This window comes from Camarhynchus parvulus, chromosome 1 (genome assembly GCF_901933205.1).
Source record: "Camarhynchus parvulus chromosome 1, STF_HiC, whole genome shotgun sequence".
Taxonomy (NCBI): Eukaryota; Metazoa; Chordata; class Aves; order Passeriformes; family Thraupidae; genus Camarhynchus; species Camarhynchus parvulus.
In genome coordinates, this window is record NC_044571.1 from 66,545,389 (window position 1) to 66,565,084 (window position 19,696).

The 19,696-nt window shown below is 34.2% G+C and overlaps 1 protein-coding gene across 13 annotated transcripts in view; it reads right to left on the reverse strand.

Annotated features, from left to right (window-relative positions):
* Positions 1-19,696, reverse strand: part of NBEA (neurobeachin) — a 453,637-nt gene that overhangs the window by 217,253 nt on the left and 216,688 nt on the right. For all 13 annotated transcript variants that reach the window (XM_030944908.1, XM_030944837.1, XM_030944889.1 and 10 more), the window contains 2 exons: positions 15,048-15,112; positions 3,159-3,267 (listed from right to left, as the gene is read on the reverse strand). In XM_030944908.1, coding sequence (XP_030800768.1) covers positions 3,159-3,267; positions 15,048-15,112 — 174 coding nt within the window. The remainder of the gene's footprint in view (positions 1-3,158; positions 3,268-15,047; positions 15,113-19,696) is intronic.

The window sequence follows — 19,696 nt, forward strand, 5'->3', positions numbered from 1 at the left end:
TTTTCTGATTTTTTGATTTTTTTATTGCTACAGATGCTAAACTAAAAAAAAAAAAGAGCATATTTTCTATCTCATACCACAACATGCAAAATTTTGATAACATACTACCAATTCTAAAAACCCTAATGGATAAAAATATCACTAATATTTTAAACTGAAAACATCTAATATTTCCATCATGTGTCCTTTGAGAGAAAACTACCTCTAAAATAAATGCTGTGGTTCTTGACCTTCACATGAATTTCTTTCTAAATTGCTAGAATTCTATAGTGTATTTTTGGTTTGATAAATCATTTATTGACGTGTAAGTACAATCTTTTTCCATTTCTTTACTCAAAATAATGCCAAGTTCAAACTCAATTTCTTCTACTTGTAAAAATTCTGTCGAAATGTCTAAAGAAAGGGAACGCAGCCAGAGTAATCAAAATAAATCCACTAAAAGTATAGTTTTCTTGGTATAAATTATGAAGGCTAAAATACTCTCAGAATAGCTAATTTAAAAAATACCCTTTATGGCACATTTTTTGCACTTACAGTTTTTGCGCACCATTTCAGAACATTTAGCCAACACTCGATGCTGTAATAGTGCTCAATAGAAACCAATTTTCTAGTATTCAAAAGAGCAATTAAGTTAACCTCATACTTTATATTTTATTCTTAATATTTCTGCACACTACCTTTTTAGTACAGATCACATTAGCATTCAGTATGATTATTTGGTCTTTCTATTGTGTTTACAGAGATCATTTCAAGCAATCTATCCGGGAAAGAACAATGGTTACACTAATTCATAAAGGGTTAATTCATTTTCCAATTTATCTTCTTGTACAGGGAGGCACCAATTAGTACAATGATCTGCCTTAGTAATGAGGTTAATATTTCACCAGCTCATTGGACAGTAAAATTAAATTTTCATTTTTCTTCCTGAACAATTACAAAGGTTAACAAAATGAAAGTTAACTGTGAAATACCCATTCTGGGAGGAATTTTCCTGCCTGTGACTACAACTGGAGCCACAGAATAAAATTTAGATGCTTGTCCGTGGTCTATGCAGGAGACACAGTAACTTGGTGCAGCTTGGAACAAATAATTTCACCCATAATGATTCAATTAAGGTTTAAAGGACAGAAATAAAATAAAATAGTCATGCACTTCTCTAGATGAGAGCACTGATTAACATGTACTAAACCCCAGAAGGTATACCTATACAGTTTATTAAAACAAAATGACAGATATACAATCATGTAGCAGAAAACTACCAGAAATCCCTTTGTCCCTACTGCTTTCAAGTAGGATGAATAATAAAATATTCCGTTATATTCCCAACATTATTAAAGACAGTATATAAAGCATTCTTTCAGACTTCAACCATCACCTTATTTAAGTACTTGTGAATTTCACATTAAAAAAGTCTACATTTTACAATTTTCTTTTATGATTTGCAGATTGAAACTTACTCGCCTAAAATGTGTACCTCAGTCTTTTCCTACAACAAATATAATGAGAATCTTTATATATGAGAAACGTGTTGGTTTCTTTACCAGACAATAAGACAGACTTGAGGCTACTCCTTTAGGGAATTTAGTTAATATTCTAAATCCTATTTGCTAACAGAAGCTGGAAGTTAATTGAATATTCTCATTCTGTCTGGAGTTCTGACAGATCTTATACCTCAATGTATTCTTCAAAGAGCAGATAACTCAATCTTCCATTGTCATCTTAGGTTACTGCATGATGCTCTGATAGATATCAAATGTTATTTATTGTTGAGGCAATATGAAACTTCACTCTGACATACACTTAATTGTAAATGCAATTTTACCTATGTTCAAAATATCCAATATAAGCTTGGTAATAAAGTTGTTGCAATCCCATATGACAAGTGTCTGCTGTCTGCTCTGACAAAATGAAGTAAAGGTTATGTGTATTCAAAATGACAACAGATATCTCTGTGTCTCACAGTTCTCAGCTAGGTCAAGGAGCACAAAAACTAGTACATCAAAGTGCACATTTAAGAGAGCTGTTTCAAGGAGATAAAAACCTCATCAAAACTAAGATTCCTGCATCCTATTTCTAGCCACCAGGTGCTTGTTGACATTTTCTGACAGATTAATAAATTGATATAGCTATTTATTATCATCAATACTAAATCTCTCAATCTCAATCCTAATGCTAGGTCATTTGAGATATGAAAATACAGGACTGCACATATATATCTACATCTACAAAAATGTATGCAAACACAAGGCAGGTTCAGAAACAACAAAAAAACAGTGATGAAATGTACGAAACACTATAAAAATGCAAAACCATATTTGATAAATTCATGTCAAAAAATGAAGTATTAAATTTACTCCATTACTTTTGCATGACTTTTTTTTTAATAGGGACAAAATTAATCCTGTATAAACAACAGGAAACCTATTAAACTGAAGACATTTTAAAAACAAGGGATTTAACATTTGGATCACCTTCAAACACCACTCATTGATGAAAAAGCAACTGTTGACTCCTTTTCAGAGTAAGTATTATAGACATTTAAGAGTTATGGCAGTCAGCTGCTCTGTTACATCTTCCAATACTCAATCTTACTGTTGATAATGATTCCTAACTGCCAAAAAAGATATGCAGTATTGTATTTCTCTATATAAAAAGCAAGTGTTCTAAAGTGCTCCAAAATTCAAAATGTTTGAAAAAAATGACCTTAAATATTAAACCTGTTCAACAAAACATTTCTATTTCTTATTTTTTTATGATATACCTTAAGTCTATAATTGCTTTGCTTTTTTACTGAACTCATACATATTGTTGTAAATAATCAACAAAAATAATTAATAAGGTGACTTGCATTACTATTTTCAACAAATCAGAAAAGTTCTTTGTGAACCAAAGGGTCCACCATATCAGATTAGACATTCTGATTAAGGCATTTCTTCAAGCTGTAAATGCTTTTATGAATTTCAGTGACAAGATGAGAAATTAAACCCATTCCTTGTGCTTGACATTTACCAAAGCTTTTAAAAACCAGTTTTGAAATGCTTTCAATGTAAATTTCTTCCTCGGAAGAAAAAAATAAAACCTTTATTGCAGGGAGTTACAGTCTAGGCGTCAACTGAGTGAAAACAGAGAACCAGCACTGCACCAGCTCTCAGGCTTACCTCAAACTCAGCGTGCTTGTGGACATCTTCAGCTCTTTGTCGGTTTAAAATAAATTCTGCTTCATTTGCGACACGCACTATATGGTCTTTCATTGCATGGCACAATAATCTGAAATAGGAAAAATCAGAATCAGTCTTTTTATTTGATGTACTTCAAATAAACTATTTCAGCAGATTTACTTACAATGGAAAAAATCAATGAAACTTCTGTAATTAAATTTTGCAATTAGTTGAAATAAAAAAATAATTTTATCTAAATTTCCTGCATTGTGAAACACAAAGAAATCACATTAAATGGAAAAAACATTTTCCATTTATTATTGAAGGCAAAAGTTCTTTATGGAAGAATATATTTTTAACAGCAGACTCACTATGAATACTGCACTGTCATTTAAAAAAATCTAGAAAATTGCTTAAACACTTATTTGTACCATTAAAAACATTAAATAGAGGTATTTCAGTTTCAGTCTTAAAAATTCATTATTGAAGATTTAAAATTCTATTAAAATTGAAAAGTAATATCAATATCTCTCAAATATTTCTTCAAACACTACCATGAAAAGTAACTCACTTTCCCATGTTTTCAAAATGTCAGAAACAGAAGGCAAAAACAGATTAAGAGTGGATTGATATTGAGGATGTCAGGCAGCCACATTAATTTAGACTTTCCTAAAGACCACAAAATACCACGAGGTGCATAACAAAATTGCATAAACAACACTGGGTTGAAAATGCCCTTGCGTTTTTGGGCAGCAATAATGGAACCAACTGCTTTCTTGTCCCTATAGCCCATATCTAGGGTTGGCCATTATATTAAAAATTACTCTGCTCTTCTTATCAGCAGAGAGTAAATGTGTTTCAAGATGCAATGATCTGACAGGTCTGTTTAGGATCAGGAAAAACCATTTCTTTTTCTGTGGAAGTGGAACATCGTCTGGGATTTTCCATCTTGCAGCATCAGGGAAAGAATTTCAAAGTTTCTTATATTAAGGCTGTGAAATCTCTAGTAAATTTAACCCTAATTTGGTGTTTCGTGTTAGAAGCAAAATTCATTATTATTAGAAATCGAAGTCATGATTACTAGACCTTAAAACTGTAAGATGGAAAGATTTGATCTCTTTTCTTGCCTCCATTGTTTTACCGTCTGTGAAGAAAGGAAATCACTAACCCTGAGCTACTATTTAATATGTGTACATGGCAAGGGAAACCATAAATATTTGGGCCTCTGTTTTAAAGATAAAAAAACTTGGATCAAGGTTTCACAGTGGATATTCATGTCTTTAATAACCCTTTTTATTATATCTAACGCTTTGCTATTTTTAAAGCAAAAAGTTTTTTGCCAATTATAAGCTGAAAGATCAAAGTTGCCTACGCTGCAGTTTTCAAAATTTAGCCTTATTTTTTAATCTACCCTGCTGGAAGATATGTTTCAGTACTTTATTACTGCTAATGTTCATATTTTTATTGTTAAAATGTAAGTGTAGGACTGTCTTCAGATGTGGATTAGGAATGAACATTAGTGGATGGCAGGAAGATGGGGACAGATCCTTCCTTTTGCCCAGCAACAAGACAAGGGGCAGTGGGCACAAAGTGGATCACAGGAAGCTCCAGCTGAATATGAGGAAAAATGTCTTTACTTTGTGGGTGATATAGCACTGCAACAGGGTGCCCAGAAAGGTTGTAGAGTCTCCTGTCCTGGAGAAATTCAAAAGTTGTCTGGACACAATCCTGTGCAATCTGGGATATCTCAGTATTATTTCAACTGTATCTTGCCAGTTACTTCATGCACTCTCACGTATCTCTCACTGATCGTGACTTCTTCAAGAAAAAAATGAAAAACTGTTTGTATGATCATTAACAAATTTGGATTATCACAAAAGCAAGGCCACAGCCTCTTAGAAGTGTATCATCAATTAAATAATATAGTATCAATGTGTGGTAATAAGGGACATACTGTGGTTCACAGTAGAACTGTGGTAGAACTTCAAAGATTAAGTAAACAATGTCTTTCCATCTAGAAGACCATTAATAATCATGCTATTCCTAAAATCACTTGACAGAAAGACTTTGAAAAAAGGAAGGGTGAAAATCCAAGCAGTCATTTAAAAATCTTGTGTGGCTACAAAATAAGCCTTGACCTGGGTGTTTTGATTTGCAAGTGCAAGAGTGCAGGGCTGAATATGGAAGCATAATAAATTAAAGCCGTTAAATATGTAATCACTGAGAGACTGCAAGGTTGCAGAAGCAATGTCTTACAAAGGTTTTTGCAAAGGTAGGTTTCTGTGCTCGCTCTACTTGTTAAAGAAAACTTACTTTTTTGAACTTTAAAAACTCTATTAAAAAATAATTCCTGGTATTGGTTTTTTAGTTTTAACTGAAAGCTACTATGCATTCTCAACATTCCTACTAAGTAAAAGATGGTAAAACTCTTTACTGGATTATAGCAGAGACAGCTAACCCTGAATCTCAGATCCATATAGAAATAGCACCAGATAGTATACTGTCTTAACTGGTTTATACCTGATGAACAAGCATGATAATGTTGTCATCCTTTGAAAACTAACCAATTTATCTATATCCTGAATAATTCAATCACATTCATGGCATAAGATTACTAAAAAAAGAAGAAACCTCCAACTTTTTGGCTTGAGAAAAAGTGCCTACAAGTTCTTTTTGTTCCTCAAAGGAAATAAAAGCAAAATTACTCAGAAAGAATCCCAAATCCGGAGAAATCTTACTGTCAGTAGTAACAAAGAATTCCAGTACATTAAAAAAAAATTAAAATCTGCCTTCCCACACTATGAGTAAGAGAAAAGAACAAGGATCTCTAGGTCAGCAAATTCACTCCTTCATAGCAACAGGCAACTACATAATTTAAAATCTTTCATAAACTGCCTTTAGCTTATGAAAGGCACTTTCATTAAATCTAGCTCTTGAAATGTGTTTTCATTATGTGAAAATGTGATTGAGTTACTTGCCTCCCACACAGCTTTGGAAATTTCTCTGAAGCTTAAAACCCTTTTCCTCTCCAATCCAAATGTATTCTTCAGCAGTCTTAACTGTCTCATTTTACACAAACCTTGCCCTTAGGTTTACACAATCCTTCCTTCTGATGATCTTCTGGTAGTCTGCGTGTTACTATTCCTAAGTAAACCAGATCTCTGATTTTTCTTGGATGGCAAAACTGTAGATAAGTTTTACTAATATCATAATTTGATTTTGTCTTTTCTGCAAATGCATATCCAAAACTATCAGCAGTATTCTAGACAAATTCTAGTCACTATTTACATAGTAACATTGATGCTGCATTATTTCAATGGAAATACCCTTTCCAATGCAATTCTGTAATTGCTTTTCTTTATTCTGTGATTTTGTACAAGAAAATCTCAGTGACAGATTGGTCTTTTACCTCCTCAGATATTTCCAAAAGATGCATATATTTTCTAGAATATATTTTCAAGAATATGAACACCAGGTACTGTTACATTATAAAATATTTATATAGTACATTACACTGTATAACATTTATATTAATACAGGTTGAAACTCACACAGTATAACCTGATTGATATTTCTGTCATCTGCCCAGCCAGGTTTCCCATCCACAGTTTTTTACAGAGCATTATCTTTTTGGGGAAAAGTCTAATATCTGTATCTTCCCCTGACCATCATCCTGTACTTGAGTGACCAATTCCACTGAGAAGCACCTTGAGGCACAAGAATGGATGTATAATTGCTATAGAAAGGGGTGATCTAAAATTTTTACTCTCCTTTAGAAAAAACCCTGTGTTCTTTAGTGAGATCTCCTTATCATGGTGATTGATTTATATCCACAGTTCTCATTCACGCTTGTAAATCTTCCCATCCATCACCCTCAACAGACCTAGAAGTTACATTAATGTTGAGACAGTGAGGAATCAGGCCTTCTGGTCATACTTATACATTTCTACATAAGTAGCACTTCCAAAGGGCTAAGGATTCACCACAGGCTTGCTGTACTTTTTATTCTCACTTCCAGCAATTCATGATTTACCAAAAAAAAAAAGCCTTGAGTAAAAAAAAAGTAAAAAATTGACCTTGAAAAAGATTTGGCTTTATCCTGTGTGACCATTTCTTCAGTTGCACCATTGAAACTCCTACCACTATTGAAGACAACTGTGCTTGCCAGATGAGCTGATCTCAGCCAAGAACTGATGACCTGCAGAAAATCTTATCTCCTCTTTGTGTGGCAATCCTTACTGCATAAGGTAAGGACTAAACACAACCTAACTTAAGGTTTCTTTTCACCCAGACAAGCTTGGTTTATTCTAATGCCTACAAATTTACAAACCACAGTTGAAGTTCCTTTACTAGGAAACAGGTTTGACTTGGTTTTAGACTGAATCAAAAGAATTTCAGTAGGAAATCCACCAACAAAGCAGTCCAAAATCACTTGTGCCTCAAATCCTTCTACAGATAAATGATCTTTCTGTTCAGACAATTGTGGAGTTTTCAGCTGAAGATACGGGAGAAAAACTCTAATTTAAATAAGCTGGTACTTCATAATAAGCATGACAAGGCTTAAATATCTGTAGGAATAAATGGTGGGGTCTCCTTAACCTAAAAATGGAAAAATCTCAGAGTTATGGGCAAGACCAGGCTGAGAGCAAGTTTCAGGACATGACTATCTATAAATATGAATTATTTGCAAATACTGTTTGGGAGTAGGTGAGTTATTTTAAGTGGAATTTTAAAAAGCTAGATTGTGGAGGACCATGTTCCATGAAGTCATTCAGATAAATGGACAGTGCCTGGGAAAACTTTCTTAGAGTTTTGGAAATAGAGATGGTGATAAGATTATATATAAATTGTATTAGAAAACTGTAAAAAATATAAAATTCTTGCAACATATCTAACTGTGGATTGAGGGGTTATTTGTACACTGATTAGAACTGAAGAATAAAAATTCTTGTCTCACTAACTATCCTAACTGGCTTTGCTATCCTGCAGTCATTTGCTCCTAATAATAATCTCACACAGAGAGAAAGCACTCATAGCTTTTATGCTGCTAGACAAAAGAATTGAGCTTACATTATCCAGCCTTTCCTTTATTTGAAACAAAATAAAAACCCCAGATCATTCCCAAACAGCAATTTTCAAAAAAGATTACCAAATGAACATTTGTTATAATTTAGCTAAGGTCTTGCTTCCTCTATTCATTCCTGAAGTTCTGCCAACTCACATGTCCAGGGAAACAGATGTTTCTCTGACTTACTTTCATCATATGCCCGTAGCTTTATTTAAAACAAAAAACAAAACCAAAAAACACAACCTGGAAATGTGCCATGTTTTTATCAAACAGTTGTTTTGACAAATATTATTCTTAATGGCATTTATAAGAAATGAAACCTATCATCGCACTGGGTATCTGCAATAAGATAGTTCATAAACTAGTCTAACTTGAAGAGTTTGAAGTTCCACAAGATGCAGTACTGCTATGAATCTTTGAAAGCAAATTCCTATAAACTTGCAAAGTAATATCTAACACAGAGGTCTCGTTTCTTGCAAGACATAAATGATGAAGAATACCCTAGGGAAAAGTTTGAAATTATAGCATGCAAACACTGGCTATTCAACTACAACATAAGCACACTGACAAGAAAAATTTCATGCAGGGTAACTATAATAGTTTCAGATATGTCTCAGAAGCTGTAACAGATTCAATACAACTCAGAGATGACTACAAAGAATCTGTTCCACTCCCATAAAGACTTGCTATTTTGCAGAAAAATTTTCTAAATCCAGAGGAATCTGTCTCTTTGTAATAGCGACTACCCAGTAAACATGCATGACTAGCAGTTATAGCTGAGATGGCCTTTATCTCAGGATCAGCCTCCACTTTCAGATATGACCTGATCAGGCAACGCTAGAAGGGGAAAGGATACCTCAAAACCTCTAACAGATCTAAGAACTGTAGGTGTACTGACCCCACAAGCATACAGATGGTTACCATAACAATGTACAATTTGTCTAACACAAACTACTTGTCTGGAGCCAGGATAAGGACAGCTATAGAGTAAGGAATACAAGATTATGAACAAGTACATCTAAACAAGGGACACACGCTCACACTTCAGCTGGTGTAGAAATACAGACATTCAGTGCCCACTTTTACAGAAGTATCTATGACAGGGATCCTCGACTAAAGGAAGATGACATCTACGACAAATTTCCATATAATAGCCACAGTTAATAAAGGATTCCTCCAGTCAAAAATTACACGTGGTGAAGATGACAATAAAGCAGTAGAATTTGGTTATATCTGTCAAAGACAGAATAATCAAACACCTTTCCTCTTATTTATGGTTTCTAAGTTACTGCTTCCTCCGTGTTAATTTCTGACTGTATTTGCATATATTGGATTTTGCACATCAGACCGGAATCCTTTGCATGTGGTAGCCCTGAACTCCATATGGTCTGATGACCCAATATCTTTCCTTCTTAGATGATTCAGGTTAGGTCCCCATTCTGTCCTGTAATCAAGATCATAATCAAAGCAGAAACAAGGAACAGCATCCATTTTGGACTCTACTACTAAATCAGTTCTTTGAGAGCTATTAGGAGACCCAAATGCAGATGCACATCATAAATCAAATATGGCAAGTAGCACTATAGATATATCTTTTAGCATATGCCTGAACATTTAGGTATTGCAGAGAGTTAATAATGGCTGTGAACTAATTTACCACAAACCAAACATGTCAAAATTGCCAAATGGCAACAGAGGATATCCAAAAGAAAATTTGATGTAGATACCCCATAATTCCAGTTGAGGTAACAAGGAAAGAATATAAGTCTTTATGAGCCTCCTTCCAGGACGGAATCAGAAATTCATCAAAATGTAAAGAAACACTGATTTCCAGACTATATAAACATCCTGTTATTTTTTTCAAAATATTTCAACAAAACAATATTTAAAAGAAAATTCTTGTGAATTTTAAGTATGCTCAGAGGTCCATGTAGGTGGATAGGCTAAAATATATATTTTCGTGGCTAAAGGCAGAAAGCACACTTAGGTACAGAGATGGAATTACAGGAACAAAGATTTAAAATTTACAATTTTAAATCTGAGATTAAATATAGGCTCACGTTGCCTTAAATTTATATTAGAATTAGACTACCTCTATTTAAAATGAAGAAATTATGTAAAAAGTAAAGGAAAATATTTAAATGAAAGGAAAAATATCATCTCTTTAAAGAGGTGAGTGTTGAGAAAGCATAATGGGAGGAGGAAATGGATGATGAGGATAGTAATTCAGCTCTGAAAGATAAAGAGATCATGACCTATAAAATCCTTCTCTTAGGCAGGATAGATCCCTGAGATAGTCTGTTTGTCAAAAACATTAAGCTAAGGTACAACCAATTAACCACAAACTTTGGGCCCTGTTTAAGTAGTAAGTCTTTTATCAATTTAGTTGTCCAACTCTTCTTCAGAATGTAGAGTTCTAACTGGTGCATGAATATTGTGGGACCTTTCCAGTGTCAAGATAAATTATATTCATTGCTACTCCTGTGACCACAAATCTGACTGTTTTATCTTTTTTTATCGCAGAAAGCAAACAGGTTGGCCATGAATGGTTTACCTTTTGTAAATTCATGTTGATTGTTCTCAATTACCTTCTCTTTCAAGCAGCCAGAATTTGTTTTAAAGGGACTTGCTACATGGTCTTCCAAGGGCCAGAGGAAAAGATGACTAGCTTTTCCCTGGATTTTGAGGACTATTTTAAAGATGGGTGTAACATATGCCTTTCTCCAGGCACCTGTAACCTGCCCCTATTTCCTTGACTTCTTGGATCGGTGATCAGCCTTGCAAAGACTTTCACAACCATCAGATGTACCCCTCAGGTATCATGGGCTTGTATGGCACAAGGTGTCTCAAGGAATTCTTGACTCAGACTTTATCCAGTGTTGGTAGATGTTGGTCCTTTAACTCCTTCACTAAAGGCAGAGCCTTGATAAAATTTAGTGAAGATGGAGGCAAATAAGGCATTGAGTGTCTCAGACATATCTGTGACTAAATCATCCACCCCATTCAACAACACGACATTTCCCTTGGACAGCCTACTAATGAAGCTCTTGTTATCCTCGATACTTCCTCCAAGTTTCATTTCCAGCTGACTGCTGGCCTTCCTGACAATATTTCTTATGTGCTCACAATTCTAAATTCCTCCTTTCTAGGCAGCTTCTAGTTTCACCTCCTATGTACTCTCTTTTTGCATCAGAGCTGTATCACAATTTCTTTTTCCAGCTGAACCACTCTCTTGCTACATGTACATTTTTCCTGTTCCTGTGCTTGGATAATGCTGTACTTAAAAGTCTGACACCTTTTAGAACTACCTTGAAGGAACACATTGGCCTCCCATGGGATCTGACTGATCCGTTTCCTGAATAGACTAAAATTTGCGCTCATTCTGCTACTCTCAATCCTCACTTCCCTCAGGGCCTTGAACACCACTGTTTCATGGCAAGTACAGCCAAAGGTGCCATTAATTAATCACATTCAAAAATAATTCTTGCCTACTGGTAAATAACAGATCCTGCTGTGTGTCAGTCTTAGCTGTCTCATCATGTTTCAAGAAGTCATCCCCAGCAGTCTTCAATAATTGTTTTCCCTACATGCATCCCACCTTGTTGCACTTCCAGAGATTGTCAGGAAGGTTAAAAACCCTCATGGGCAACTAGGGTTTGTGATCCAGATACTTCAAGGTGTTTAGAGGATGCTTCTTCCTTTCCCTCACTCTGAATGAGTGGTCTGTAACACCACTGTGACTCTCCTCTGGACTCTCCTCTCATCCTGTCCTACATGCTATCAACCAGACTATCTTCCTTTCCACTGAAGAACTTCAAAAATCTGAACTGCTTCTTCACAAAGAAGGCAACACTTCCTCCTTGCTTTCTCTGGCTACCTTCACCTAGGAAACTGTCCATTGCAGCACTTCTGTCATGCAGTGCAGGCTGTCCCACCAAATCTTAGTCATTCCTTCCAATGATGTCATAGTTTTGTGATTGCATGGGGAGTAATGTTTACTCCTAGTTGCCCAAGATGTATGCATTTGTAAACATATGTACTTGAGGTGGGTGCTCTTATCTCTCATTTTTGTCAGCAAGCAGCCATTTTCTTTTGACCTCATCCATCACTACTCCACTTAAACGTGATCCGTTGTCTCCCTCACATATCATTGCTAAAGAAGACTTTTCATGTCTCCTTTCACAGCCAACATTGCAGATACATTCAGCTCTAAAATTATGAAGCCTGCTTATGTGTACACCCCAATGTAAATCTGAAATCCTAATTAAGCTGCTGTCAGTGAAGCTCTTGACATGTGTGATGCCCTCAACATCACACATTCATAGCAGGAGACTGATTACATAGAAGCATAAGTTCAAGATCATAACCAGGATGTCACTAAATCTTTCAGGTGTATTACAAACCTTGAAAGAATTAATTTAAGTCTGTAGTCAGATCTCTTTTTTCACTAAAAGCTGTTACAACAGTCCTATTTTCAGAATGCTGTATCAGTATTTCTGTATTGAATTCCAAAACTACATGTTATCTCGATCTTCCTAAAAAAAATTATCTATACCAAAAAACCCCAGAAAAAGAGTAAATCAACCAATTTAAAATGAAAATGCAGCTTGTTAAAGTAACAGGAATATAGTTGTAATTATTTAAATTACACCTATACTGAAATATTTTGTTTAAGAACATTTCTAATACATTCAAAAATCCTAAAGGCACTTAAATTATTTCAAGAAGAAATAACAAGAGTTAGGTACTCAGAAAATCACCTTATAGCATGCATATATTAAAATATAAATGTCTAGCTGAAGATATTAAAACTATGGACTTCTGCATTACATCTAAATATTTTCATCCACATTCAAAAGAAGAATCTTTCTCAAAACTTTTGATTTATTTCCCAGGTATCTCAAAATCTTATCCAGAAAGTCCTTCAAAATATTCTTAGACTTCATTTTGCTTTTAATAATTTAAAATTCCATCATTATTGCACAGTGATTATATGCAATTTTACATCCCATTAACCCTGCTTTGTTTTAATTATAAAGATCCTTTGTTAGATTCCTTTAAATGATCCAGTTTATAATTTCAGGTTATCCTAGGGAGCACTTTAATTCAGCTGCACATTCATCAACTGTTTATGTCCTGTTAATTGTTGACAACTGCACAATTGCATTCTCTAGCTATGATTGATGAATTGCATTCACAAGTTTAGCTATTAAGCAGAATAAATATTTATAACAATTTTCAGTTAAAGGATTGTTATCTTTTTCCCCAAAAGGGTAAATTAAAAACAAACAGGCTGATTGCAAAGAAGAGCATTTCAGTAACACACGCATACTTATTCTAAAACACCTTTCTGCGATAAGTATAGGGAGGAGCATGTGCCCAAGGGCAGTTTGATTAGACATTCCTATGACTGGATTTAAGAAATGGTCCTTAAATTATTCTTATTTTTGAAAAGTCAATGTTAGAGTGGATTAAAAGGTACATTGGTATCTTAAAATCTGACTGCTAAAAATATGCAGATATAGGATTTGCTCAGAATGTTAATTTTATCAATAGTGAGCAAAATAATATCTGATCTCAATATCCTGGCTGAGAAAATAAAAAAGGTCCAAATGGTATTGCATATTACTACCTAAGAACATAAGCTTACTATAATTATTTAGTCTGTTGCCAGGTACAATTTCTTGTACAATGTGCAATACATGATGCACTCAGGTGAGCCCTATTATGGTGTAAAAACTCATATCTGCCCTTCATAGCAAGAAGAATTTCCAATGGAGGGACTTGTGTTTCCTAATGCTACATAGCACTATAACTTCAGTGTGCACAGGGAATCCAGGAGAATTTGCATCAGCCAAATACTGGGTAATAACACACTCTTTTTTCCTTTTCTTTTTTTTTGACAATCAAACTCATATATCAATATTCTGACATTTTCTAAATCTCATTTCAAATAAAGACATGATTTAACCTCCAAAATATCAGTAGACAAAAAATATCCTACAATGAAGAGAAGACTTGATACTTCACTTTAATAATTAGATATCATTGGTGAAAAATGAAATCACACATAAAATGACAAGACCTCTTCAATAGGTGTTTTGCTATTTTTTTTAGCTGCACATAACAAAATGCATAGATTCAAGTGGATTTACTGTACAGGCCAATACAAATCGGACACGTTGCCTTAGTGGTTTTGTTTGTCTTGGGTACTCTCCTACCAGAAGGGCCAGAAAGTCTCCCTTTGCTTCCCAGCTTGCTGGCAGGAAGTAATGAGAAACAATGCACAGAGTAGAACGCATAGAATTAAAATTACTTGAAGATTGATTAAAAAATTCATTAAAAAATTCAAAATCAAGGAAGCTCATATAAACATAATGCCATGTGTGGTTCACAGGACTCAAATTGGCTGGAAATTCTAGATAAAATAATAATGGAATTATAGTATAGAGAAGTATGTCTGTAAAATGAATGCTGTGCTCCTAAAACAGATGGAGCAGCAGATGGTTTTACAGATTGGGCTCCCTGGACTGTCTGGGTAAAACAACCTAGCTGCGCTGGAGAATGGTAGTTCAATTCTCAAATAACCCTAAACTTATATACGGTTCAAGAGAATTCTATTTCCTTCGGTCAATAAACAAAATTTTCAAAATTTACACACTTACAAATTAAATATTTAGTGTATAAAGTATCTATACAACAAATCTCTTAATTAACATGACCTTTTCACAATATTTTTGGAACAGATGGTAAGGAAGTATTATCACCCAATGGAATAAATGCAAAATGACTACTTGTTCAAAAGCTTTAAAATTCATTACCTTCCTTCATTGATGAGCTCAATAAATGCAAGTCCTGCATTCTTCTGAATAGAATTTTGCCATTCCTAAGAAGATAAAACATAACATGATCAAAACCCAAGGATTTTAAACCACATTTTTGAAGCTGACCCTGGTGACTTCCTGAGGAGATTGAATTTAGGCAGAACTTCTAAATTCCCCCCAACACTCCCTTCCCCATCAAGAGAATGATCTGATCATTTAAAAAAGCTGTAATTCATTCAGATTTTCAAATAAATTTTAGGTGGTCGTGTCCCCTTTTTTCACCCTTGAGCAAGCTTTAGTTTCCTTGTCTAGAGAATAAGAAAACACATCTCATTTCTGTATTTCATGCAGTCGCCCAATGAACATTAGTGCAACAAAGTACCTTCTTCATGTGGCTTCACTGATACACCTTGCACATTTTATTATAAAACACAGGCAATGATCTGTATAAAATCCACACTCATGGAGTTCAATTTTTGCTTCTTTCTGATTATAAGTGAAAAGAAAATCAGCCTATGATAACAAACTGTTTTTTAAAATTGATTTACTGTTACCATGGATTTCCAAGATGAAATTTCAAACTAATCTAAACCACCTAATTGATATTAAATTTAACAGGATTTTACTTCATATACCACTAAGTTAAAGAGAAGTTTCACAATGCATCACAAATAGCTTTTGTCATACAACCCACTGCTTCTATCACATCAAGAATTCTGATACTTGAGATGAAAAAGGGTTGATCTCTCTCTAACAAGTAAAGATTACTTTCTTTTGTGATAATTCCTTAAAAATTTTCTTTAAAAGAAATAAAAATTTCCTCTGCATCATAATGAAAAACAAAACAAAGTACATTAGCTGGATTACAGAGAGAGTTCCTAGACTAAGACTACATATTGTCAATGGGTAGATGGTTACAGTTACAGAACTATTCCTTTAATACATTAATTTACATTTATTTTTTTTTCCAAGAGTAAAAAGGCAGAAATTCACAATTCATGTTCCCTAATATGGGTGAAAAAAGGATGGCTTTCCATAGATAAAGGAACAGCTGTGAAATCTAGTCACTAATCAGCAAAGTGCTTCTTACTGATTATACAAACTTACAGATATGACCAAGTCATGCATCTTAAAAAAATCCCAACAACAACAATCTAATACTCATGATTGGTTTTATAAAAGGCAAGCTACTAAAATACCCAAATAATGAACATTCTCTTGACCCATGGCTGAGCAGGTAACTCCTGGTTAGGGAAGAAGAGTATCAGCACCCAAGCCTCTAGCTTGTGAGCTAGAAAAGCATTGTAATAACAAGTCCTTTCTTCAGTGATGCTTATTTTTTTATTTTTCAAATCTATTTACTGAAGCTAATGATATCACTTAAATCATCTGTGTAGAGTAGAAAATCACTCTGAGAAACTAAGAATGAAAGAATTCAATTACTTAAACACAGGCACCTTGAGACACTTTAAGAAACAAAAGGTCTGGGTTAGAGATAGTATTCGAAGTGTAGCATTTTTTTTATCAGAGCCTTTTACTGTACACTATGCAGACCACTATCAGCATTTCTTTTGAGATGCTTTTCTGCACCACAGCTGCTGTGACTTTACAATCAGGAAAGAAGTTGAAAAGAGAGAAGAGAAAGGAATAAAGGCTTCCTAAGACAGGTCGAAGAAAGCATGCTAATTAAATTTTTAAAAGGTAACAGAGGGTCTTCCTGTGTCTGAAAAAGCCCAAGAGATTCTTGCAAGTATTTTGCCAGATCTTCCTGCTCAGTCTCTGATTCTGCAGAACATCCAAAATGGCCAACTGGATTTTGTGGGAAATATCTTAAATTGCCTAAAAAGCCACTAAGAAGATATCTATATGGAAGTAGAAAAACACTTCTTACATCTCCATAGGTGGAAAATCTGATTGATTTCATTATGCAAAGTAATGATTCATGATAAAAATGTTTGAAACTTGCTGAACTATCTACCCAAAACTAGTGAAAAACATAACGATGCAGAACCCAGAAAGAAATTAGGATTCATGGTTCATGCATTGTTTCACTACAAAGCAGCTATGACAAGATTTATTCGAGACTCTCAATCCTCCATTAATCAACAAATAAGGGAATAATCACTACTGCCACAATTTTATTTCACATTTAAGCATAATTTAACAAACAGATTCACAATCCTGAGACATTACCTATATATGTGAAGAGGCACCTGGTTTTCTTTTCTTCCATTTTGTTTTTAAAAGATGCAAACAATAGATTGAAAATATTTTTCAATGCCAGCATTACAGTTGCCTTTGCAATGGCCATTCATGTCATCATATGTACTTTAAGAACTGGATTAAGATGTGGAGCAATTTTGTTTACATTCTCTTGGATTCCAAAGGAATCCTTCTCAACACCAAAATGCAAGAAGCTGAAAAACAAACACCAAATGAAATGGATGCAGGGACAGTATTTGGAAGATTTATGCTACAGCCAAGTAGAACCACAGCATAGTCATTTGGTTATTAGCAGCTAAGTGCTTGAATGATTAGACTACATCTCATGTGGTTTTGGTGTATCATGAATCTTCTGAGTGTTAGAGCAAGAGCTTGAAGACTTTTCTGTGCCTCAGAAATGACGGTAGCAATTAGGTGCTGAAATAACAGAAGCCTTTGACAAAATCATGTATGAGAGAGCTACTTCTATACAGGAATGCATGGATCTCTCTTCTCTTGGGGCTCCTGCTTGGTGGGGCAGTGAGCATGACTCAGCAAGGTGGGGTGTAGAAGAATCAAAGGCTGTCTAACACTGACAATATTCAAGAATGATGACACAACTTCTTTGTACTAAAAATAGAACAAAAATTTAGTTTTTAACTTTATTGATAAATAAATTTAAAATTGTCTTCATACATAATTATCAAACATCATGACTTTAGGCATTCAGCTCAATTACTTCCAGTATAGCTTTGCTGTAAATAATTTATGTTATGCAAAATTTTATTAAATTCCATTAATTAAAAAATGTACTAATTTATTAGGATAATGGAAATTGCCACACTCCTTAACTACTTCTCATAATCTATTCTGTCATTGCTTGAAAAGTGTCAATGCATAAAGAATGCCTCAGTACCATCTCCTTGAAAGAAAGTTCAGACTGAAAGATGTTATGACACTGTTCATACAGAGGACAGGAGATGAATACCACAGTACAGATATTACTTGCAATTCAGGGTTTTTTTTAATAAAACATGATGCACATCAATTTACTCTCTGATATCATTACAATTTTTACTTTAGAATGTATTTTCCAAGTTCTATTTCTTTAAAATTCTCCAATCTCCAGTACACTTACAAAAAAAAGAAAGGAAAAAGGAAAAAACAGTCCAGGCATCTTAAATTGATAATGGAAAATTTTCCTTGCAAAAAAGTAGTGGGGGGGTCAAAAAGGAAAAATTAGACTTGGTCTGTTAAGAACTTCTTTTAGTTTATATTATATTTATTTCCAAATAATCTTTTGCTTACAATTTTTAAATTTTTATTCATGATGTCTAGAACATGTCTTAAAAAAATCTTGTGATAATGTGGTATAGTTATTTTAAAAAGGAATTGTGATTCTCAGAGTTCTCTCACCCTTTCCACTTTCTGCAAGGAAATCTAAATTTGGATCAAAAATTTCAAGTTTCTCAAAGGAGTGCAGTTACTGAAATGGAGAGATACCTGGTGTAGTAATCATCCTACAATTCTCCTTGAACTACAGGTCCTATTGTGTCAATCAATTGCATCTTCATGAGACTTCCATCTTCTCCATGCCTTAAACTGAACTGAGGTTAATTTGTTTTTGTCATACTGGACATTTAGTGAATTTTCTAATCTAAGTCATTGATAACTCAGTTGACACCTCAATTCTTTGATCACTGCATTGTGATTAAAACTTATTGATACAGATGAAATTCTGTTATATCATCTTTCTTCTTTCTAGACCCTTGAATATATTTGGTGGAAAATCTTGTATGGAGCTGAACAGGTGCTAGCCTTCTTCTGAAGAAGGAAATGGAAACTATAAAAATGTGTTTGCAATTCTCAACATGCATGTAATTTAGCTCAGGTTTGAATTCCAAGATGTGGAGTCACCCCCTAAAATCAGCAATAACTTCCTATCCAAAAATCACCAATAACTTGCTTTACTTCATTTAGGAGGAAATATTCAAAAGAAATGTTACATGATGTACGAAATGTTTTGTGGTTTTTATATGGCAGAAAACTGTGTCTATTAAAAGCAGGTAAAAGAAGGCAAAAGCAGGTAAAAACAGGAAAACTGATTTCAAGACAGTCTCATAAATTTTTGAGTTGATTATACTGTTTTTAATACCACAGATTTGTCTCTTCTAGTCCTAGAAGAATTTACCTAAAGATATTGGAGTCTGAAAACCTTGCATTATTGTTTGGAATGAGAATCAGATCTAAGAATTCCAGTAACACTGCCTGTACACTTCTCTCATACTCCCATATATACTGCTGATAAAGGACAAAAAAAAAAAAGTATTTTTGGTCTACTATGTCAATAAATTTGGCATCAATTTTAGGCTTTTGTAATTGGTTATCCATTTTAAAAGTGGCTATTTCCCACAATAAGCAAGTTGCAGAATGACTGACGACAT